The sequence below is a fragment of the Homarus americanus genome, unplaced genomic scaffold (assembly GCF_018991925.1).
Source record: "Homarus americanus isolate GMGI-L3 unplaced genomic scaffold, GMGI_Hamer_2.0 scaffold50281, whole genome shotgun sequence".
NCBI classification, from domain to species: domain Eukaryota; kingdom Metazoa; phylum Arthropoda; class Malacostraca; order Decapoda; family Nephropidae; genus Homarus; species Homarus americanus.
The window spans coordinates 4,890,769-4,917,346 of NW_024742338.1; the positions used below are offsets into that span (position 1 = coordinate 4,890,769).

The window sequence follows — 26,578 nt, forward strand, 5'->3', positions numbered from 1 at the left end:
AGAGAAGCATTAGCTTCCCGTTAGCAAGAGGGTTTCACTAAGCTGCTCGAGACATGTGGGGTTGTGAGCCGAGGTAGAGGAGGGCTGATGCCCCAACGATCGTCCTGTCGTCAGCTGGGCACCCAGACGGCTAGATTCCCTCAAGAGATCCTTTGATACCCCGCTAAACAGTGACAGGCCTACACTGATCGGTCCAATGGCGACAATCGCCACCCTCAATCATCAACGGCAGTCTCAAACGGCAGTCAATCTCTCGCAGTCAAACTCCGGTCAAGTGGGTTCTGGCGGAAACCCTGAAATGAACTCACTGTTAGCTCTAGTTTACTTTACCACTGTCCTATCTAACCCTGTCTGAGATCGAATGAGACTTACTTGTTATACTGCAATAGTGCAACACAGGTGACTAGGCCACGTGGCTATTTCTGTGACGGACGCGCAGGGACGTCTTGTTTGTCTGAATGCTCCCCGTGACAGAGAGAGAGAGCCCGCCTCGTGTCCTCTCAAGGCGTTAGCTTAGGCCTACGTGACATATTTTCCGCCTAACTAATAACTCCTTGGGACACCCGTAACATTATTCAGACTGATAAACGATCTATAATAATTTCAAATTCAATAATAGTCCCTTAACTTCATGAATCGCATCATTATTAATTCGGCAAATTACATTTAATATCATATAGGCCTAGTTCCACAAACTCCCACTATGTGTGGGGAGCGCTCTCTTCCCTCAAACGACCTTGAACGCTCAGTATCGCTAATGGCGGGGCATTTGAAATTACTCTGAAATTTCTGAATATTACATATACACCTAGACCCCGACTTACGACTAAGTGGACTTACGACCGTCGGGACTTATGACCGCCGCAGATTTTTTATTAAAAAAAAAAAAAAATAAATAAAAATAAAAAAATTTTCTTCAAATGACACACACATTTTCTATACCGAAATGTTTCCAGTTAATGTAGTCTCCATGTATAATTAGAAAATTATGGGGGCCCCATGTGCATTCAGCTGACTACATTAAAGGTAAGTGCTCATTCCTTATTATTTATTACTTTCACTGTACTGTATCCATTCCTCATTATTCATTACTTTTACTGTACTGTATTTCATTGTACAGTTGTACCCCACTTAACGCGGTCAATTGAACCCAGAGGGTCCCGCGTTAAGTGAAATCCGCGTTAAGTGAACAACAGAACATATGGGATTAATTCCAACAGAAACCAGCCCGACCCCCAAACTCCACTTTTTGAAGGCACATACCTATGTTGTAGTAAAAATAACATCTTAATTTTATGATGGTACATGCACACAATTAATACTTAAGAGAAATAAAGAAATACAGTCGCCAAGTTAATGTCCATTCAAATAATGGACTCAACCTTGCCTCCCCCCCTCTTCCAACCGCGTGGTCAGTCCCAACCCTCCCCCCCACCCCCCACCAATCCTCCCTTCCAGGGTTTTTAACAGGAATATTTTGAATATAAATGTCATATATTTTGCACAAAAGATAACATAGTTAATTTGAGAAAAATTTTTATCTAAAATTTGTATGTCTAATGCAAAAATATGATGTTTATATTCAAAATGATCATCAAATTATAAGAATTCCAGCAATGTAAATTATATTCAGACCGGGTAATTTGTATGCGCTCTTCCCTCAGACGACCTTGAACGATCAGTATCGCTAATGGCGGGGCATTTGAAATTACTCTGAAATTTCTGAATATTACATATATATATATATATATATATATATATATATATATATATATATATATATATATATATATATATATATATCTTTCATGTAGATCCACAATGAAAACGTGGATAAGATAAATCTTGATAAAATCACACGGGAAAAGGGAAACAACGGTGCTCCGTTGTTTCCCTTTTCCCGTGTGATTTTATCAAGATATATATGCATGTATTTATATATATATATGCTGATAACCACAAGGAAAGAAGAAACCACGAAGTATGTTTGATAACCACAAGGAAAGAAGAAAACACGAAGTGTGTGAACCTGTTGAACCAACGGCAGTAGGGAACACGCTTGTCTGTGTCCAACGGGTGCAGCTCTTGCACTACCTTGACTCTTTATGAACGTAACTTTAAACGTTTGACGGCCCTGTGAACGAGATTGCTCTCACTTGCTGTGGGAGGCCCACGATGAAAGTTTTCCCATAATCCTGCCTGATGTAAGTTGGACGTACTGTACAGTATAATTATTATTTCCAGTAAATTTCAATAAGTTAAATATTTGAAGACTATATAATGAAACAGATATTGCAAATGCATTTTTATTTATGCAATAAATAATGGAATCTCTTACAGTGCATTATTACATTAATAATGTATATAATAACACAAGTCTGTTGCAAATGTTTTACATAATTCATTTGAAGGGAAGGTGGATACAGTATTTATACACTGAACATTATGCCATGCCATGTTCTTGAGATGTGAATGAACTTTTAATACAGTATATGCATCATAGTGTTTATTTGATAAAAATACCTGATGTGACTAGGGTAAACTTGCATACAATAATTAGAGGACGAAGTTCTCACATGTTAGATATAAAAACAAAAAATTTACATAATTCTTAAAACCATTCTCAACAAAATTTATATTAATACCCTGGTTAAAGAAGTGAGTTTGAAACTACGGTAAATTTATGTTACTCCCTGTAATGTCACCTCGTGAGTTAAGCTTTAACCTAAAATATGCAGCATCATATACCACTGGTTAAAATATTTTCTTGGATAAGAGTTATGACTACAGCCTGTGTCAACAATTGTGCTGAGTGAAATTGGTGTTCGTAATAATATAAATTCAGTTTTATGAAGATTCACAGTAGAATAACGTCCTTTTGTAAGACTACGGTATTTAGAATAAAGTCTTCAGCCGTATAGTCACTCACATTAATGTTAGAAAATACAGGTACAGCATTTATTACTACAGTACAGTACTGTATAATAATACAGTACTGTACAGTCTTTCACTCTCATTACATTGTATTCTTGCATAAAAGTTTCTATAATTAAAAGATGTCACATTTTATCTCCAAGTTTTTAGATAATTTAAGAAATAGGCTTTGTTATTGTATGATACTGTGGGTTTAGTCCAACACGAATATGAGATGGTTCTCCTCTGAACACACTTGTGTAATTCAGATTTTAGCAACAATAAGTCATATCTAGTCAATGAACTTATTCAAGTTAATCTTTTGAATTTGTTATGTAATTCTGTTTCATCATGAAAAACATAAATAATACAACTGTCTCATTGGTTTTTACTTAACTTTACAATTCAATAATGTAAGTTGACTTGGTCTGAAGACTACCCATAAAAATACAGTACAACTGCAGTTTATTTTAAAATATGCTCACAAAACAGATGTAATGAATAAAAGATCCCATAAGACCTCATCCCTCAAGCACTGAAAATGAGTATTGTATTCACTAGCATTTGAAGAAATTGAACAGCTTGGTTACCAAAACAGCTTCCTTCCTTTTGTTAAAAGTTTATAGGTCTCTGAGATTGAGATACTCTTTCATTTTCTTGTACTCCTCCAAAAGATGATCATGTTCAATATATGTCACACATTTTGGGAACCATTCGTTGTCGAAGCAGTCTTTTCTGAGAAAGTGAAAATATAAATCAGGTGAGTGCAGAGCATAATATAAATCATAGGTAAGCTGTGTGTCATAATTCAGATTGTCAAATTAAATACATTGTCTTAACCCAAACATTCAACAATCATCCTGATTACATTATGTCAAATGTGGATCTCTATGTAAGTACTGTACTGTAATTATAATCCAGACTGAAGCACAATTGTTCAAATAAATGATGTCACTAAAGTCAGTTGTGCTAGAAAAAGTGATTTTTTTTCGTATATTGTAACAATTTTGTTAACTGTATTACAAAATAAAGATAATGAAATTAATGTACAAACAAAACAGCAGAATAACACACCATTCCCTCCACATAGAACATACACATTTTTTCAGTACAGTACAGTACACCATTTACTTCCATTGTTTCCTAGTTTGCAATTTAATAGTTATATGTACTGCCCCATGACACACCAACTAGGTTATACTGTGCTACTTTTTACTATACTGTACTGTACCACATTGGATATTAAGGATCATGAGCAAAAATACAGTACTGTACTGTACTGTAATTCAATTTCCATGGAAAAATCTGTGTATATACATGTACCATGAAGGAAGCTGGGAGAAAATGTAATGTTAGCGGGCCTACAACTTCTTTTATTGTATTTTACAGTAAAGCAGAACTACAGATGCAGTATACAGTAAGGGCCAGTAAAAATTAGAACGTAGGGCAAACCCAAGACAACAGCAAAACACTCCCAGGCAACAGAGGGTATTTGTCAAACCCCAACACCATGACTACATCCTCCACACCACTATACCCTTATTCAGATACTGTACATAAGAGCGGAATGTACAGCTTCAGAATAAATTTATGAAGTACACGTACTGTACACTTTTCACACTACTCTGCTAGTAGTGGCGGTGTCTTTACCAACTCACACTGTGACTTTGGGGATGCACAACTACACAGTCATGGACAAAAGTTCACTCCCCGTGGTGAAACTGAGCCATGGGAAAGAGCCTCCAAACTGACTTGCCCAAACTGTTGTATCTCGTTTGGGGTTGATGCTGCTTTACTTTGGAAGGGAGCAAACTTTTGACCCCAACTGTACATGTGTATTTGCATATATTATTGTAAGTAACGTTTACTGTAAATTTAAAAATAAAAAAAATGGACAAGCTGTGAAGGAGCAAACAATTGCGGGTAAGGTAATGTATCCTCATGAGACATGATTGGCCTAACCAAGCAGTGTGATTCACCTGAGAATGCTGATTGTCTTTCACACTCCAGTAATATACAGTAGTAAGTTGTGTGCTTTCTCCTCTGCCTCCCTAAATCAAAATACTTTTTACCCAGACTGAGGGCATTAGGACTAACAACCCTTCAGACAAGGCACAATAGTAGATCTCATTGAAACATTCAATATCCTGAAAGGGATGGAAAACATGAACCTGGGACATTTCTTTGTGATGTCAAATACCGCCAACAAGAGGGGACATAACTACAAGCTAAAAAAATGCTTTAGCATACTCACTTGCAGTCAACCCCGACATTATAGTACTTGCGGTATATGTTTTGGCAGTCGTCACAAACGCGGGAGAGCTCAGTGTAGTATGTCTTGTTAAACTGTTTACAATTGATAAGCTCAAACTCCTTCTGAGTTCCTGAGCGAATCTTGTAGAAATACCCTGCCACCTGATGATTCTACACAGGACAACATCAATAATTAATAACATAATATGTTCCTTTTAAGTACATTTTTGCCATTAAAAACCCATATAATAATATATAACCTTAGTGCAATTCTGAAATACTAGTAACACAATAAGATTACTGTATTACTAAACATATGAAGAACAACATTCAATAGACTCCTCTGCCCTCAACAATTTTAGATGTTAATATACTCACAGGACAGACCAGTCCAGCCAGGAGGAGGAGCCACACGCATGCCCTGCCCACCGCTGACCCCTGTCGTACACAACATAAGTCAGTAAAATGATAGATATTGTTTATGCAAAATGCCTAATGTTATGAAAATCTGAATAAAATTTTAATTTCAATGAAACTTTAATCTGTAGCTTTGTGAACCTGGTTGTAGCTAAGGGAGAATAAGCTGAAGGGTTTTTAGTTATGTAATATCCAAAATTATTGTCAGGTTGGTCGAATTCTAAGTATGTTCAAGACATCTTTGGCATTATGCCGAGATCACCAAAGAAAAATTAAAGTTATATTACTTTTATCCTCTTCGCCACTGATCTGCTCGTTAGCCGCTTGGGCGATCGGTCACGTCTCTGTCACGCACTGTTGGCAAATACTGGGCATGCACCGGCTCCTGAATGTACTTGAATCCGCTCCAGTGTTGGTCAAGTCTTGTCTTGAAAGAGCTCGCACTCGGTGCCGTCACAACACTCTCTGGTAGATTGTTCCAAGAGTTTACAACCCTCACTCCGACAAAGTTTGCCCTCACAATTTTCTGGACTTGCGGCTTCTTCAATCTTCAGCTGTGACCCCTTGTGGGGCGAGCGTCCGCCAGCTCCAAGTAAGGACACTCGACTGAGTAGTGCCCCTTGAGGTGCTTATACACCTCAACTAAGTCACCCCTTGCCCGTCTGTAATATAAGCTAGGCAAGTTCAGGCACTCCAATCTCTCAGGGTAGCTGAGGTGCCGAAGTGCAGGCACCAGTCTGGTGGCCCTCCTTTGAACATTTTCAACCAACTGACAGTCCCTAGCATATCTCGGGGACCAGACGGGGTGACAGTACTCCAGATGGGGAAGCACTTCACTCTTGAAGATCTTTACGAGGGACGGACCGTCTAGATATCTGAATGACCTTCTTATAAGACCCAATAATTTATTTGCCTGGCTTACCTTCTTCGTACAATGGCCCGAGAACTTCAGCTCATTGTCAACATACACACCTAGGTCCTTCTCACATTCAGTCTCAACTAGTGCAGTTTCTTCATCCCGTTGGGACATGCGATATGCCTCCTTACCGTTGGTATGCCCCTTGTGCATCCCGTTACTCTTCGTGACATTGAATCTCAGCAGCCATTCCTTTGACCATTCCTGGAGCCCACGGAGGTCCTTCTGCAGCTCTTTACAGTCAGCTTGGTTCTTAATTTCCAGAAATAACTTAGCGTCATCGGCAAACATTTGTATGGAGGAGTGTACAACGTCAGGCATGTCATTTATGAAACAAACAAACAAACAACAGCGGGCCCCATACACTGCCCTGTGGTATCCCATTTGTGACAGGTACGGATGATGATTTCGTGCCATTAATCACCACACACTGCTTGCGGTCATGTAGAAAGTCTTCTATCCATGCAAGGACATTTCCCCGAATTCCGTACCCTTCCAGTTTGATTTTCAGCCTTTCATGGGGTACACTGTCGAAAGCCTTGGCAAAATCTAGGTAAATATTGTTGATATTACCACTCCTTTCCAGAATATGGGTCCAAATATCCAATACCTTGAGCAAGTGTGTTAAGCAGGAGCGCCCCGGCATAAAACCGTGATGGCAATCCTTTACAAGATTGTTTCGTATTAGATGTTCCATTGCGGCATCTCTGATAATACTCTCAAGTACCTTACATATTATGCTGGTCAGGCTCACTGGTCTATAGTTGTTCGTGGAGTGCCGATCGCCCTTCTTGAAGATAGGACTCGCATAAGCCACTTTCCATTCACTGGGGACCATTTGTTAATCCAGGCATTTACAAAACAGGATCTTCAGGGGCTCTGCAAGCTCGTTGCACAACTCTCTTAGCACTCTAGGATGCACCATGTCAGGGCCGGGACTCTTATGGACCGTTGGCCTGGACAGTTTATTTCTAATACCCTCTTCTGTGAACACAATGTGGGTCAGTGCTGTGTCGAACCGTCTCTCCTCAAACGCAGGAAGGTTAGTTGCATCCTCTCTTGTGAACACTGAGGAAAAGAAGCTGTTCAATGCCTCGGCTTTATCCTGGTCAGAATCTGCATAACTACCATCCACAATCTCAGGTCTGATACTCCTACTCGCATTTTCAATTTCGACTTTGCATACCGGTAAAACGCCTTTGGGTTTGACTTGACCTCGCTTGCAACCAGCCTCTGGAACTCCTTTTCAGCCCTCCTACACTCTATCTTTGCTTGGTTTCTGGCTCTTGCATACATCCTCCTGTCTTGCTCATCGTTTGACCCAACCCAAGTCTTGAATTTCTGGGTTTTCTTCTTAATTTTGTCGACCGCCGCATGGTTCATGTGTAGGGATGCCCTCGTATTCCTAGAAGCACTGGGTTTGGTCTTGGGTATATATTTATCTATCAAATGGGTCACTTTAATAGTTATGATATTCAGCGTAGTGTCCGCGTTCTTGTACCTTAATGAGTCAGGCCAGTTGATACCACTCATCTCTTTCCTCATCCCATTGTAATTTCCCTTGTAATATTTGCACCTTGGCCTGGCCTTATCCTGAACTAGGTAACGGTTAAATCTGAATGACAACACTATATGGTGATTGGTGCCAACTGGGGCAAGGTGTTCCAGTTTGGCCACCATACCCTCCTCGTTTGTTATGAAGAGGTCAAGTGGCTTGGGTGTTTGCTCCCCTCTGTAATGTGTCGGGTCTCTAACATGTTGGAACAGAAAATTATCTCTCAGAGCTTCTACAAAAAGAGTAGCAGGGTTATTTAAGTCATTTGGGGTGGACTCGTTTCTCCAGTCGATGTCGCCATAGTTAAAGTCCCCCATGATAAGGAGGTGGCTAGGGTTGAGCATTGCCGCGTTGTTTATTAAGGTTCTTAAGTTCCTTTGATTTAGTGGGCCACAGTTTGGGGATCTGTAGATACACCCGACGATAAGTAAGTCCCCTCCCTCTAATTTAATTTTACACCAACTTGAACTCTTCAAAAACATCCTCTCCCTGTACCCTCGCCTGGCTGGCTCTAAGGTCTTGCCTAGCATAGATAACCACACCCCTCTTGCAAGTTTCTTGAGAAAGGTTCATAAATGAGTCATATCCAGCAATACTGAACTCACATTCCTCTGGGTCGATTCTCCTGTTCTTGTACAACAGTTCTACAACTCCTACGATATCTGGTTGGTGTACTCTTAGTAGTGTTTCAAACTCCTCTCTCTTATCGAGAAACGTGTCAGTATTAGTGCACATGAAATTCAAGCCAGAATTTGTTCTCGGTGACGTCTCTGCTCTTAGTAGTAACCCCGCTCCCCTCCCCCCCCATTCTCAGAAGCTGCAGCATTTGCTAAGTACACTGTATTTTGCAGGGTGTGGTTAGAAATGTCATTGTTTACACGGCGCTCGCCTCCTCCTGTCCGGTAGGCGGAGCTGGTACCGCCTCCCGGGTGGGGGTTAGAGCGGGTGGAGGGTGCGCTGCTGCCCCCTGGCCCTGTGTGGGTATATATTTATCGATCAAATGGGTCACTTTACTAGTTATGATATTCAGCATAGTGTCTGCGTTCTTGTGCCTTATTGAGTTAGGCCAGTGGATGCCCCTCATCTCTTCCCTCATCCCGTCGTAATTTCCCTTGTAATATTTGCACCTTGGCCTGGCTTTATCATGAACGAGGTAACGGTTAAATCGGAATCACAACACTACATGGTGATTGGTGCCAACTGGGGCTAGATGTTCCAGTTTGGCCACCATACCCTCTTCGTTTGTTATGATGAGGTCTAGTTGCTTGGGTGTTTGCTCCCCTCTGTAATGTGTCGGGTCTTTAACATGTTGGAACAGAAAATTAACTCTGAGTTTCTACAAAAAGAGTTGCAGGGTTATTCGAGTCATTTGGGGTGAACTCGTTTCTCCAGTCGATGTCGCCATAGTTAGTCCCCCATGATAAGGAGATGGCTAGGGTTGAGCATCGCTGCGTTGTCTATCAAGTCTCTTAAGTTCCTTTGGTTTGGTAGGCTACAGTTTAGGAATCTGTAGATACACCCGACAATAAGTAAGTCCCCTCCCTTTAATTTAATTTTACACCTCTGCTACCCTGAGAGATTAGAGCGCCTGCAATTGCCTAGCTTATACTACAGACGGGCAAGAGGGGAAACCTAATTGAGGTATATAAACATCTCAAAGGGCACTACTCAGTCAATGATATGCCTGACGTTGAACACTCCTCCATATAAATGTTTGCCGATGACGCCAAGTTATTTCGGGAAATCAAGAACCTAGCGGACTTTGAAGAGCTGAAGAAGGACCTCTGTGGGCTCCAAGAATGGTCGAAGAAATGGCTGCTGAGACTCAATATCACGAAGTGTAAGAGGATGCACCTGGGGCGTACCAACGATAAGGAGACGTATCATATGTCCCAACGGGATGAAGAAACTGCACTGTTTGAGACTGAATGTGAGAAGGACCTAGGTGTGTACGTTGACAATGAGCTGAAGTTCTCGGGCCATTGCGAGAAGAAGGTAAATGAGGCAAATAAATTATTGGGTCTTATAAGGAGGTCGTTCAGATATCTAGACGGTCCGTCCCTCGTAACGATCTCCAAGAGTGAAGGGCTTCCCCATCTGGAGTACTGTCACCCCGTCTGGTCCCCGAGATATGCTAAGGACTTGTCAGTTGGTTGAAAATGTTCAAAGGAGGGCCACCAGACTGGTGCCTGCCCTTCGGCACCTCAGCTACCCTGAGAGATTGGAACTCATAAACTTGCCTAGCTTATACTACAGACGGGCAAGGGGTGACCTAATTGAGGTGTATAAGCATCTCAATGGGCACTACTCAGTCGAGTGTCCTTACTTGGAGCTGGCGGACGTTCGCCCCACAAGGGGTCACAGCTCAAGATTGAAGAAGCCGCAAGTCTAGAAAACTGTGAGGGCAAACTTTTTCGGAGTGAGAGTTGTGAACTCTTGGAACATTCTACCAGAACATGTTGTGACGGCACCGAGTGTGAGCTCTTTCAAGACAAGACTTGACCAACACTGGAGCGGGTTCAGATACATTCAGGAGCCGGTACTTGCCAACAGTGCGTAACAGAGATGTGACCGACCGCCCAAGCGGGTAACGAGGCGATCAGTGACGAAGAGGATAAAAGTAAAAACAAAACAAAACATACAAATATCGAATGATTAATTTCTCCAGGGGTCTGCAGCGAAAATGTTTATTTGCTTCTGTTACTGAAGGGATGAACGCAATAGTCGCATTTAAAGATGTCGCAGTTAAATAGAAAATTGAGTTTTCCACTAAACTAAAATGTTAACTACCATTAAAATGGCAAGAAATTTTTAGGGTTTAAATGAATTATTGATATTACGTTATATCGAATTTTAGACGCGCATTACACGAGAAGGTTTAGAGCATTCAGATATAACATTTGTTTTCATCTCTAAAAATGTGCTTTCCTGACTGACGAATAAATCACGAAATATTGAGTATTGAAATAGCTGGCTCTGCCCTCGATGCTAACTGGTAACCGGGAGATCGAACCTCATGTTGGAACCCAATACCTTAGTACAGTACTCACCTGGAAGACCAACATATCGTGAAAACTCGTAAGAAACTCTTGATTGGCCAGGTATGTGATTCTTGATTGACGCTGTGAGTGGCTTGTGGTTTCTTATTCTGAAATGAAGTCTGAATCTTACTTGACTCAACGTACACCCTCTTCTGAGCGTCTCAAGCCCCTCACTACCAAGACGCAGGCTATGATGCCTCTAATATCTGGAAGGAGCCCATCAGCTTGGTTCAATCCATGCTCATCAAAGGCGATTTTCACCGCGGGGTGTGGCAGACGATACCACCCACCACACACGTGGGCCCACATTATGACTGATTAGCCACATGATTAGAATCCAGATTCCAAGTTAATATGTTCCTGAATAAGTTGATCACTTTTGACAAAGTGAGTCGTAATTACTGCTTCGCGGCTCTACCACCATAACCACCAAGCCTTTTTATATCGACCACAAGTTATAATGAATCATGAATACATATTAATTTACATGGACTTTCTGATTACATGCTGGTCAATTTATGAAAAAACTAGGTTTTCCAGATACAGTTGTTTTATACGCCGTCTTCGTTTTTCAACGATCGAGTACAACGTCCAGAAAAGACCGTTGTGAGAGAATACCAAACTCATCTTTTTTTTTCCTTGCATTAACAGTTTACTTTACTTTATCCTCTTCGCCACTGATAGGTCTGTTAGCCGCCTAGGTGGTCGATCATGTTACTGTTACGCACTATTGGCAAGTATCTCCCTGTTTGATAGCAACTGAAATTGCAGGCGTTCTAATCTCTCTTTCACGGAAAGGGGGGTGGGGTCTATGGCCCCTTAGGCCCAGCCTTTATACCGTGATGTCACGCACCACCAACACGAGGAGACATAATTTCAAGCTTGTCAAGATATCATGTAGAACGAATATAAGGAAATACTTCTTCACATAGAGGCTGGAAGATCTGTGGAACAGGCTACCAGCTTAAGGTTTGGAACCGAGAAGAGTATAGGCTTCAAAATAGCCCTTGAGATTACCAAGAACAATGGAGGGATCCTATACAGGCCACTGGCTTCCTTCGACAGGGCCACCTCTAATTTGGGTGCCCATTAGGGAAATAAAGTAAAAAAAAAAATCTTGAGGAATAAAAGTGAATGTTTGGTTATAAATATTACATAATTAAATTGCTCTTGGACTATCCGAGGCTGATGGATCACTTCAACAATACAACAGTTTATGATTAATAACAAACTCATTCTTTTCTCGTGCTGTAGCTTTATCGGTTACATACAGGGTATGTTTTAATTGTTGCTTTGAATTATATGATCACATTACTGACTATAATCTGGCCAGGTAACTTATTCCAATCCTTTATAACTGCAAAGAAACAAGTTTTTCGCTTGACCACGGACACCAGGTGCCATAAAATTGTGTTCACTCCCTCTAGTGCCCTGCTGGCTCATATCCCAAGTCCTTACAAAGTTCGTTGTTAGATAATCCTATAACGTTTGGGCGGTCGGTCACGTCTCTGATACACACTGTTGGCAGATACTGGGCCTGCACTGGCTCCTGAATATATCGGAACTTGCTCCAGTGTTGGTCAAGTCTGCTCTTCAATTTACTTTACTTTTATCCTCCACCACTGATCGGATCGTTAGCCGCTTGGGCGATCGGTCACTTCTCTGTTACGCACTGTTGGCAAATACTGGCATGCACCGGCTCCTGAATGTACCTGAACCTGCTCCAGTGTTGGTCAAGTCTGGTCTTGAAAGATCTCACGCTCGGTGCCGACACAACACTTTCTGGTAGATTGTTCCAAGATTTAACAACTCAACTCAAACTCCGCTCTCTTGTCGAGGAACGTGTCAGTATTAGTGTACATGCCTTTCAAGCTGGAAATTGTCCTCTGTAATATTTCTGGTCTTGGTATTGACTCGGGCCCCCTCCATTCTTTGCAGCTGCCTCGTTTACTGTATCCCTTGTGGTTTGTAGGGTGTGGTCCGAGATGACATTGTTAACATGGCGCTCGCCTCCTCCTGGGTGGGAGGAAGAGTGGATGGCAGGTGTCCCGCTGTGGAGAATTGTGTATCTTATGTGTGTGTGTGTGTGTTAATTTATTTATTTATGAATGTCATCAGGGTAAATTCATGTGCTTCCAAGTCACTTAGGCATATCCCGTTGTTTTCCAGAAGGTCGTCATGAAGGTTATTTCAGACTATTTTTTTATAGGATCTTCACTGATATGTTTGGTTTTAAAGAACCAGTGCCTACGAAAGCAAGTTTAACCATCTGCTGCTGACTTCTCTATTGGGTAACATCCCTTAAAATTTCCTGGATTCCTTTGAAAGATATCCTTATCCATCATCACCCGGCTCGTGATGACACGTGTCGCCACATCCACGTGAGTTACTTGGTACACTGTAACATGAATGCGGTGGGTGTGTGACGGCGACATGTTGGCGGGAAACAGAACAAACTGTTAATGGCCTACAAACTTTGACAGAAATAAAAAATGGAAAGACACAGAAGAGAGATGGAACATCACCACCACTTTTCTCGTCAAGTTCTAGAGGTGGTACATGATCCACCACTCCTCTCCTCTCCTCTCCTCTCCTCGGTGCCGGCACTGGAGAGAGGCGGCATGAAAAGAGTTTCTGAGAAATAGAAAGTCCGCAAAAGAAGACGGTAGAGTTTAGAGGAAGATAGGTGGCACCCTGCGGGCCAGGCAGCGTGCACCAGTTTATCTCAGCAAGGCGCCCTCCTCCGTAATGCGGCGCCTCGCGTCTCAAAACATGATAATGATGCACCATTAAAGCTATATGGAGCAGAATAATTGAGGTGATATTTAGTCTGCGTGCTGGAAGCTGAAACGAAGGTAGCCCTGAATTTCTTACGCATGTTTTTACGAATTTGCGTATAATTTTAGCTCCGCCATTGCACTATGAATACGAATCCCTTCTCTGTTTTCACAATCTCATATTTGTTTCCTTGTCCGTGTGTGTGTGTTTATCACACATACTGAAGTAGAGCTTCGAACACCATGCGTCACGCACCCTGTGCCATACACTCTGTCATGGTTTTGGTATGAATCGGTGGTAGTATGAGTGGATTATATTATATAAAGATAATAATTTGTCGTATTTCTTATCTCTTACCGTAGAGTTCGATACCTTCACACTGATTACTTACAGGAGATTATGGTGTATCTACGTAGAAGTTCACTCCACCACTCGACATTCCATGATTTATACTTGATAAATGATGATTTAATGAATTCATTTAATTTTCAACATCCATCTAAGTTATTGGTTATACTATGTCATAACCAATCAGTCATTACCTTTAGTAATAATAAGATAGGATCACAGAAACGGGCAGATAATTGCACTTACATTTATTTGTCAAGCTTCCATACAATGATTTACAATTTGCATGGATATATGAGTCACTCACGTTCACGCTGTACCAAAATTAATCTTCTAAAAGAGGTAATTATCAACTTGGGAACAAGTGTGATTACTCTATTGTAGGTATGACTTAACAGAGCCCTAATTCTTCAATTGATACATTTACTGCCAGCCTGGATTGCTTTTGTTACAACCAGGCTTCATCACAAGAACTTCTTTCCATGGCCATAACAACAAAAAGTACTCTTGGGTTACCACACATAGTCTTTCGTCACTGACAGTCACTGTAGACGGTTATCGCGGCAAGGAGAACTGGTAAGCGTGACTTGAATTAACCATTTAGGTGCAATAGACCAGCCTGGATTGCTTTTGTCGCAACCAGGCTTCCACACGTGATATTTCCACGGGGATAACAAACCTAGGTTAACACACTTAGTCTCGTGTCGATCACGGTCACTGTAGACGGGTGTCGTGCAGGACAACTCTGTAAGCGTGAATTAATTAACCATTTACCGTAGGTTTGATAGGCCAGCCTGGATTGCTCTTGTCGCAACCAGGCATCCACACATGATATTTCCTCGGGGATAACAACCTAGGTTAACACGCTTAGTCTCGTGTCGTCGACGGTTCACAGGACGGAGTGGCGGTGGAGGACTCTGTGTGGTGTGGTGTCCCGCCCCACCTTTCAGGAGGGAGAGGATGGAGACGACGTCTTAACTAACCCATGGCTCAGGGGATACTACTTAAATGAGGTTTTTGGGTGTGAAGCGATGAACAGTACAACACTGTTTCACTGCCCACCCCCCTAAAGGCTGGCTAACATACACTAATTGAAAAATACATGTCCCAGTTATGCCTCGCCTGGCGTCTTATCTCTGGAAAAACAAACTTTGGAGTTGGTTGCGTGGGCAAGCCTAACGCAACCCATGACACACTCTTAGCACTCCACATTAAGATATTTACTGTACAAGGATATGTTTACAATTCTACTCAAATTTTACTTTTACTTTTACTTTTATCCTCTTCGCCACTGATCGGCTCGTTAACCGCTTGGGCGGTCGGTCATATCTCTGATACACTGTTGGCAAATACTGGACATGCACTGGCACCTGAATATATCGGAACCTGCTCCAGTGTTGGTCAAGTCTGGCCTTGAATGAGCTCACACTCGGTGCCGCCACAACGCTCTCTGGCATATTGTTCCAATTCACAATTCTCACTCCGAAAAAAATTGCCCTCAGTTTTCTGGACGTGTCTTCTTCAACCTTGCGCTGTGACCCTTTGTGGGGCGGACGTCCGCCAGCTCCAGGTATGTATATTCGACCGAGTAGTGCCCCATGAGATGTTTATACACTTCGAATTAGGTCACCCCTCGCCCGTCTGTAGTATTTTTTTACTTTTATCCTCTTCACCACAGATCGGCTCGTTAGCCGCTTGGGCGATCGATCACGTCTCTGTTACTTTTCTTTTTCTTTTGTCCTCTTCACCAAATGATCGGCTCGTTAGTCGCTTGGGCGATCGGTCATGTCTTTGTTACGCCCTGTTGGCAAGTACTGGGCATGCACCGGCTCCCGAATGTACCTGAACCTGCTCCAGTGTTGGTCAAGTCTGGTCTTGAAAGAGCTCACATTCGGTGCCGTCACAACACTTTCTGGTAGATTGTGCCAAGAGTTCACAACTCTCAGTATAGGCTATAGGTAGTTGCAGGCTTTCTAATCTCTCTGGGTAACTGAGGTTCCATAGAACAGGCACCAGTCTGGTGGCCCTCCTTTGGACATTTCAATCCATTGACAGTCTCTAGTATACCTCGGGGACCAGACGGGGTTACAGTACTGCAGACGAGGAAGCACTTCACTCTTAAAGATCGCGACAAGCGACGGATCATGTAATGGGGCCCATATGTAAACAAAGGAGAGGCCCACAAGTGTCCCTTTTCTTTTCATGCAGCCGAAATTCTCCGAACGGAAACGGGTTCTGGATTTGGGGTCTTTACGGGGCCCTTCTGGGCAAGTGGCCGCCCATATCCCCGGATATACTCGTATGTACATGTAGTAATAGTACGTATGGATATCGGGTTAAATAGCAATGCCAGCGACTGTCAGTTAATTGAAAATCTCCAGACGAGGACTACCAGACTGTTGCCTACACTACAACACCTCAGACACCCAGAGAGATTAGAGCGCCTGCAACTGCCTAGCTTATACCACAGAGAGGCAAGGGGTGACCTAATTGAAGTGTGTAAATATCTTAAAAGTCACTGCTCAGTCGAATGTCCATACCTGGAGCCGGCGGACGCCCGCCCCACAAGTGGTCACAGCTCAATGTTGAAGTAGCCACAAGTCCAGAAAATTGTGAGGGCAAACTTTTTCAGAGTGAGAATTGTGAACTCTTGGAACAATCTGCCAGAAAGTGTTGTGGCGGTACTAAGTGTGAGCGGTTTCAAAACCAGACTTGACCAACACTGGAACAGGTTCCGATAAATTCAGGAGTCCTTTCATGTCCAATACTTGCCAACAGTGAGTAACAGAGACGTGATCGACCGCCCAAGCGGCTAAGGAGCTGATCAGTGGTAAGGAGGATAAAAGAAAGAAAGAAAGTTCATTTGTGATATTGCCCACGGAAATAAGACTTGACGTAAGTGACAAAGTACAAATACACCAAATTTAAATCCCGGCCATCATCGGTAATAACAGATACTATGTTCTCTAATAACGGTCCAGAATGTTAATTGTACAAGAGAACTCTCGGGCAGTAAACATATTCTGTCATGACCCAAAGTAATTTAGTTGACACACCTTGTTGGGCGACTGTTTGGTCATTTTGTAAATAAAATATTGACTTTTAACATGGGTGTATTTCGTTATCACTGGGCTTCAACAAGGAAGGTCTTTTAAGTGCGTTACAAAGTTAATAATTGCACTATTACATCAACGATAATAATTCATAAATTATGGGCCAAACCACAGTAATAATAATCATCATATACAACCACAGTAATAATAATCATCATATACAACCACAGTGATAGTCATCATCATATACAACCACAGTAATAGTCGTCATCATATACAACCACAGTGATAGTCATCATCATATACAACCACAGTGATAGTCATCATCATATACAACCACAGTAATAGTCATCATCATATACAACCACAGTAATAGTCATCATCATATACAACCACAGTAATAGTCATCATCATATACAACCACAGTGATAGTCATCATCATATACAACCACAGTAATAGTCATCATCATATACAACCACAGTAATGGTCATCATCATATACAACCACAGTAATAGTCATCATCATATACAACCACAGTTATAGTCATCATCATATACAACAACAGTAATAGTCATCATCATATACAACCACAATAATAGTCATCATCAAATACAACCACAGTAAAAGTCATCATCATATACAACCACAGTAATAGTCATCATCCAATACAACCACAGTAATAGTCATCATCATATACAACCACAGTAATAGTCATCATCAAATAAAACCACAGTAATAGTCATCATCATATACAACCACAGTAATAGTCATCATCATATACAAACCACAGTGATAGTCATCATACAAACCATCAGTGTAATAGTCATCATCATATACAACCACAGTAATAGTCATCATCATATACAACCACAGTAATAGTCATCATCAAATACAACCACAGTAATAGTCATCATCATATACAACCACAGTAATAGTCATCATCATATACAACCACAGTAATAGTCATCATCCTATACAACCACAGTAATAGTCATCATCATATACAACCACAGTAATAGTCATCATCATATACAACCACAGTAATAGTCATCATCATATACAACCACAGTAATAGTCATCGTCCTATACAACCACAGTAATAGTCATCATCATATACAACCACAGTAATAGTCATCATCATATACAACCACAGTAATAGTCATCATCATATACAACCACAGTAATAGTCATCTTATACAACCACAGTAATAGTCATCATCATATACAACCACAGTAATAGTCATCGTCCTTTACAACCACAGTAATAGTCATCATCATATACAACCACACATACAACCACAGTAATAGTCATCATCCTATACAACCACAGTAATAGTCATCATCATATACAACCACAGTGATAGTCATCATCAAATACAACCACAGTAATGGTCATCATCATATACAACCACAGTAATAGTCATCATCATATACAACCACAGTAATAGTCATCATCATATACAACCACAGTAATAGTCATCGTCCTATACAACCACAGTAATAGTCATCATCATATACAACAAAAGTAATAGTCATCATCATATACAACCACAGTAATAGTCATCATCATATACAACCACAGTAATAGTCATCATCATATACAACCACAGTAATAGTCATCATCATATACAACCACAGTAATAGTCATCATCATATACAACCACAGTAATAGTCATCATCATATACAACCACAGTAATAGTCATCATATACAACCACAGTAATAGTCATCATCATATACAACCACAGTAATAGTCATCATCATATACAACCACAGTAATAGTCATCATCATATACAACCACAGTAATAGTCATCATCATATACAACCACAGTAATAGTCATCATCATATACAACCACAGTAATAGTCATCGTCCTATACAACCACAGTAATAGTCATCATCATATACAACCACAGTAATAGTCATCATCATATACAACCACAGTAATAGTCATCGTCCTATACAACCACAGTCATCATCATATACAACCACAGTGATAGTCATCATCAAATACAACCACAGTAATAGTCATCATCATATACAACCACAGTAATAGTCATCATCATATACAACCACAGTAACAGTCATCATCATATACAACCACAGTAATAGTCATCGTCCTATACAACCACAGTAATAAACATCATCATCATATACAACCACAGTAATAGTCATCATCATATACAACCACAGTAATAGTCATCATCATATACAACCACAGTAATAGTCATCGTCCTATACAACCACAGTAATAGTCATCATCATATACAACCACAGTGATAGTCATCATCAAATACAACCACAGTAATAGTCATCATCATATACAACCACAGTAATAGTCATCATCATATACACCACAGTAATAGTCATCATACAACCACAGTATACAGCCACAGTAATAGTCATCATCATATACAACCACAGTCATTATATACAACCACAGTAATAGTCATCATCATATACAACCACGTCATCATCATATACAACCACAGTAATAGTCATCATCATATACAACCACAGTAATAGTCATCATCATATACAACCACAGTAATAGTCATCGTCATATACAACCACAGTAATAGTCATCATCATATACAACCACAGTGATAGTCATCATCAAATACAACCACAGTAATAGTCATCATCATATACAACCACAGTAATAGTCATCATCATATACAACCACAGTAATAGTCATCATCATATACAACCACAGTAATAGTCATCGTCCTATACAGCCACAGTAATAGTCATCATCATATACAACCACAGTAATAGTCATCATCATATACAACCACAATAATAGTCATCATCATATACAACCACAGTAATAGTCATCATCATATACAACCACAGTAATAGTCATCATCATATACAACCACAGTAATAGTCATCATCATATACAACCACAGTAATAGTCATCGTCCTATACAACCACAGTAATAGTCATCATCATATACAACCACAGTAATAGTCATCATCATATACAACCACAGTAATAGTCATCGTCCTATACAACCACAGTAATAGTCATCATCAAATACAACCACAGTAATAGTCATCATCATATACAACCACAGTAATAGTCATCATCATATACAACCACAGTAATAGTCATCATCATATACAACCACAGTAATAGTCATCGTCTTATACAACCACAGTAATAATCATCATCATATACAACCACAGTAATAGTCATTATCATATACAACCACAGTAATAGTCATCATCATATACAACCACAGTAATAGTCATCGTCCTATACAACCACAGTAATAGTCATCATCATATACAACCACAGTGATAGTCATCATCATATACAACCACAGTAATAGTCATCATCATATACAACCACAGTAATAGTCATCATCATATACAACCACAGTAATAGTCATCATCATATACAACCACAGTAATAGTCATCATCATATACAACCACAGTAATAGTCATCATTATATACAACCACAGTAATAGTCATCATCATATACAACCACAGTAATAGTCATCATCCTATACAACATCAAGCGTATACAACGTACAACACCCTCACCAGCAAGTTGTCTGGTTGTCATCCATCATGCACAACAACTGCATTATACACGACTATGCTAATAACACTATGATCAACTGCAGGACGGAACATAAACAAAGGTAGAATTTGGCCGGGCTTAATATATTTTAACATGCAACCCACGCAAGGTGAGCGAGGCAAGACAGTGCTATCTTCGCTTGGGCCTTAAAGCTGATGTTCCCCACATAAACTCTTACGTACGACGATGTTATACGGCACCTTTGCATGTCAGTTGATTGAAAATGTCCAAAGGAGGGCCACCAGACTGGTGCCTGCACTTGCGTCACCTCAGCTACCCTGAGAGATTGGAGCGCCTAAACTTGCCTAGCTTATACTACAGACGGGCAAGGGGTCACCTAGTTTAGGTGTATAAGCATCTCAAAGGGCACTACACAGTCGAGTGCCCCTACCTGGAGCTGGCGGACGCTCGCCCCACAAGGGGACACAGCTCAAGGTTAAAGAAGACGCAAGTCCAGAAAATTGGGGGGTAACTTTTTCGGAATGAGAGTTGTGAACTCAGAACAACCTGCCAGAGAGTATATTGTGACAGCACCGAGTGTGAGCTCCTTCAAGACCAGACTGGATAAGCACTGGAACAGGTTTGGATACATTCAAGAGCCAGTGCATGCCCAGTACTTGCCAACAGTGCGTAACAGAGAAAGTGTTGTGACGGCACCGGTGTGTGAGCTCTTTCAAGACCAGACTTGACCAACACTGGAGCAGGTACAGATACATTCAAGAGCCAGTGCATGCCCAGTACTTGCCAACAGTGCGTAACAGAGAAAGTGTTGTGACGGCACCGGTGTGTGAGCTCTTTCAAGACCAGACTTGACCAACACTGGAGCAGGTACAGATACATTCAAGAGCCAGTGCATGCCCAGTACTTGCCAACAGTGCGTAACAGAGAAAGTGTTGTGACGGCACCGGTGTGTGAGCTCTTTCAAGACCAGACTTGACCAACACTGGAGCAGGTACAGATACATTCAGGAGCCAGTGCATGCCCAGTACTTGCCAAGAGTGCGTAACAGAGACGTGACCGATCACCCAATTAGCTAACGAGCCGATCAGCGATGAAGAGGATACAAGTAAAATAAAAAGTAACTCCGGCTCAATTATGCCATTTTTTTTCCAAATGTGTTATCATCCGTCTATTTTTACCTGATTTGTTCGCATTTTCGCTCGATGAAATTATACGTCTGTAGCCCTCTGACGATATTGTAGGGGTATCGAGATATTAATGTTGTCTAGCACTCAGGATGGAAGAAAACTCTAATGTGGTTTTCTTGTATAATATAAGTTATATGATAGACAGTCTGGTGCTGGAGATGCCGTGTGGTGGGGAGCTGCTCAGTAGAAGACGTTCGGTGAGTAGCGTAATGAAGGAGGTAGATGTGCAGGAGCTTCGTTAGAGAAGATGTTGCCTGTCGCTGGCCTCCTGGTTGAATGAATGCTGGACAGCTAGGAGCTTGCTGGGAGGAGGTGTTGCGTGTTCAGGAAGATGGGCCAGAATGAGAGTTGGTTGGTGAGGAAGCTCAGAGAAGGACAGCTGGTGGGTCGCCATGCTCGCTGGCGGGAGCGAGGACCGCCAGGCAGGCGAGGAGATGCGAGGGAGCCAGGCAGCGGCGGAGGAGGAGGTGTTGCTTGTTCAAGAAGAATGGTCAGAGTGAATCTCGATACGATACGAAGTCTTTAGTTAAGAGGTGAAAGAAGATTATTAGGAGTTGAAGGAAAAGTGGTGAAACTGAAATACAGTAGGAGTAGAAAGAATCTGGGCTCAACCAGATCGCTTCATCTTTCTTATTGGTGTTTTGTCTTTGTTCTGCTCCCTTGGGTCGTCAGACCTTTGTATTAATATTGGTTTATTTATATAATGCTGCTTATTATTATTATTTTTATTATTGTTGGAGTTAGTGAGCCCGCCCAGGTCCTTGTGTAACTGGGAGGGTAGTCACATTTTTTTTTTTGAGGTGTTAGTTAAGTGTTAGTTGTGTTAGTCTAAAGGTACACTGTATGGAGAGGCCTGCCAGGTTCTTAGTGGAGCTGGTTGGTCACTCTCATCTTTATTCCTCTAGTAATGTTTTATGTAGAAATGTGTATGTTGAGGCAGGAGGTGGTTCAATTACTTCTTCCTGGCTGATATAGCTGGGAGGGTAATCACATTATTATTATTAATATTATTAATATTTTTTTATTTTTTTATTTATTTTTTATTTAATTTTTTTTTGAGTTAGTGAGCCCGCCCAGGTCCTTGTGTAGCTGGGAGGGTAGTCACATTTTTATTTATTTATTTTTTTTTTTTTACTAAGATGTTAGTTCAATGTTAAATGTTAAATGTTAAATGTTAAATATTAGTTATGTTAGTCTAAAGGTACGCTGTATGGAGAGGCCTGCCAGGTTCTTGTGGAGCTGGTAGGTCACTCTCATCTTTTATTCTCTCTATTAATGTTTTATATGTATATTGGGGCAGGAGATGGTTCAATTACTTTCTTCCTGGCTGATTTAAACCAACTGTGTTCTTGGAATTCTTCGTTGTCTATATTATTTATCCAGTTTTGATATGTTTCTGTGTTAAGTTCAGTCACTTTTTTCCAAATATTTACAGCTTTGTTGTGTATATCTACATTGATTGCTAAGAGGTTTGCTCTCTTGTGTAGCTGTTCATTATTGATGTGGTCTGTATATTTTATGTTATATATAAATCTGAGGGCTATATTTTGTACTGTTTGTAACCTTTTAATGCACGTTTTACTAAGGGTGTTCAATGGGATGGGTGGGTAGTCCATAATTGATTTAACAAGGGCAATATAAATCTTTCTTTTGTTATTAATGCTAAGGTTCTTAAAGCGTTTTATTTTTGATAATCTTATTCTTGCCTGTCGTTCTTTATCTTTTAAGTATGTTATATATCCTCTTTTTGTTAGTTTTAATCCAAGCATCCTACCTTCAGTGTCGTATGGGTATAGTTCCTGGTCGACTATTACTGGACTTGTTTTAATCTTGGCTATTGGTATTATCTTGAATTTGTTCTTATTTGTCCTGATTTTCCATTTTTTCTCAAAATCATTTATGTTTTTTATCGCTCTTACCGTGTAGAGTGCCATAAATTGAGTTGATTTTCCTGGGTATGATACTATTTGAGTAATATCATCAGCAAACATTACATATTCGCTAAAGGGGGTAGGTTGAGGTGTGTCTGAAGTATAAATTGTATATAGTGTTGGAGAAAGGCATCCTCCTTGAGGTACTCCACTCTCAAGATTAAACATAGTTCCAAAAAGTTTCCAATTTGAATTTGTGCTCTCCTATCATCTAAATAGTTACACAATATTCTTAGCAAGTATTCGTTAAGTCCCAGTTTTAATATTTTATATTTCAAGCCTAAATGCCAAACTTTATCAAAAGCCTTAGAAACATCCCTTAAAATTATATTGATCTGGTTACCCTTGCTTTTTTCTATTGCAATTATTTCCGTTATTGTAGCTATTGCAGTTAGGGTATTTCTATTGGGCATAAATCCATGTTGTCTGTTGTTAGTTTTCCCATGTTGTGTTAAAAAGGCTATAAGTCTTGAATTTAATATTTTTTCCAATAGTTTCCCGGTAATTTCTAATAAAGATATTGGCCTGTAGTTTAATATTTCCTTATTGTCCTTACCCTCCTTAGGAATAAATATCATTTTAGCATATTTTAGTTTGTCTGGAAAGTAACCAGTTATTAAGCATGCGTTATAAATGTTTAATAGTGTATTTAAAATGTTTTCGAGTGAATCTCAATGGAGAGACAGAGCTTATATACCCAGCAGCAGCCGCTATGAGTCATGTTGGGAAAACCCGAGAAGTCGCCGGTGAATAGTTTCGTTGCTAGGCAACGGCACGTTGGAATGTGATAGCAGGTGGTGGCGCCGCTACGCAGTTTGTAGGGGAGACGTCCACTACAATATTGTATACAGTACACACGTCTTCTTAACTTTCCGTGAAATAACATACTCTATATATAATATTTGGCAATTTATCGACTTGGTTTGATTGTTTTTTTTTCATGTCTTTCCTCAAACGTGCTATACACATTTTCTGAATTTTTCTCCTGATAAAATTTTACGTTCTCATCTCCTCCTGACTATACTCATACTCTATCCTCATGTATCTATTTGTCTCTCTTACTCCGACCGTGGATTGATATGTCTGCTAATATGTTGCTGAGTATTTCGCTTTGACTGATTTTCTGTCTGTCTTTGTTTCTATTTTGGGGATTGTGAAAACTTCGAATTGATTTTTCACCATTTCTGTACTTACCTGACTGTGTGCCTTCACTAAGACTGCTGAGATGCAAAGTTCATAACTGCCGGATATCAGTGTTTATGACACTTCTGTCGACATGGAGCTCAAGTTCTCTGTATGTGAGGTCTGGGCAGGCTACCTACACAGGTAAGTGAGTTCAGGAGCGTTAGGTTTCCTCCAGTGTTCTTGATAGTTTTGTCAAGAGCTATTTTGAACCAAGTACTGTTCCTGATTCCACAGCTTGGGCTGGTAGACCGTTCCACATTCTATCACCCTCTGTGTAAAAGAGTATCTCCTTTTCTTTGTTCTGCATAATAGCTTGGCTGGCTTGTAGTAGCGTTCCCTCGTGTTGGTGGTGTGTGACATCACAACGAAATGGTCCGGGTTCATGTTTTCCATCCCTTTCAAGATTTTATGTTTGAGTGAGATATTTTATGCATTTATTCTATGTCTCCAAGTTGCAACCATGTTGTGTAATTTTGACATATGAAGCAATCCAGATACACAGCTTATATGTTTATACAGTACAGGGCCTTATACTTGTGTGATGAAGTCTGTGTACACATTTTTACTTTTACTTTACTTTATTTTTATTTTTGTGGGTAGTGTTACCAGTGTTCTGTTTAGGGGAGTCAAAAGTGCCAGAATGAGATCATTTGAGCTTGACACGCCTCAGGGAGGAGTGTTAAGTCCTATGCTCTTTAATATACTGATGCACAAGCTTATTGCTGACATTCCAGTTCAGCCAAAGGAGGCTGTAATATGCTATGCTGATGATATCTGCATTATGACACAGACCAAGCTCAGGCTCCAAGCCTTGCTGGATGTATTTGATAAGAGGACTATGGAATGTGGTCTCATAATATCTGTTGACAAGACGAGGGTCCTCAATCCTCGTCCTGCTCACCCTCTGCCTCTTGACTTTAACATTAACAGCATGTCCTTGGAACTATGTAGCTTTTATAAATATCTTGGAATTTGTGTGAATGATGCAAACTTTGTCGGCAACCTTTGTGCCAAACTAATGCAGCACATTAAACCCCTCAGAACCCTTGTTGGCAAGGGCTATGGAATTAACATCACCTTTGCTCGTACTTTCTATCTTCACTTCATTCGTTCTGTAGTTGACTATGTACTGCGCACATCATTGTCATTCCTAAAAACCCATTTTAATTCATATTACGCTACATAATATTCAAATCCACCACGCTTGTACAATCTCCGGAGAGACGTGTTTTTCCCATCCGTTTTACACTCAGGATCACTCCCAGTAAGTCCCGCCTTCGAACACAGTTGTCACTACGTTTATTGCACTCTCTACTGGCAAACGCAACCTTGAATTAGTCTGTGTAAATCAACTTTAGTAATTCACCAGATCTTTGTCAACTGAGGGTCATCCTTGAATGAGTAACAGTTAAATTGTTTGTAATTTCTGTCATTGCGTGAGTAGCG

At 40.6% G+C, this 26,578-nt stretch overlaps 1 protein-coding gene across 1 annotated transcript; it reads right to left on the minus strand.

Annotated features, from left to right (window-relative positions):
* Nucleotides 1–2,332: 2,332 nt before the first annotated feature.
* On the minus strand, nucleotides 2,333–11,259 carry LOC121876878 (probable molt-inhibiting hormone). Its single transcript, XM_042382405.1, has 4 exons — nucleotides 11,105–11,259; nucleotides 5,545–5,604; nucleotides 5,168–5,337; nucleotides 2,333–3,648 (listed from the first exon to the last, which is right to left on the minus strand). The coding sequence occupies exons 1-4, from the start codon at nucleotides 11,117–11,119 to the stop codon at nucleotides 3,534–3,536; spliced, it is 360 nt and encodes a 119-aa protein (XP_042238339.1). The 5' UTR covers nucleotides 11,120–11,259; the 3' UTR covers nucleotides 2,333–3,533.
* Nucleotides 11,260–26,578: the final 15,319 nt, after the last annotated feature.

Coding starts and splice junctions, on each gene's coding strand:
- LOC121876878 (XM_042382405.1), bottom strand. Junction 5,338..5,544: donor TGGCTGGACTGGTCTGTCCT/GTGAGTATATTA, acceptor TGTCCTGTGTAG/AATCATCAGGTGGCAGGGTA. Junction 3,649..5,167: donor AATGTCGGGGTTGACTGCAA/GTGAGTATGCTA, acceptor TCACTTTCTCAG/AAAAGACTGCTTCGACAACG.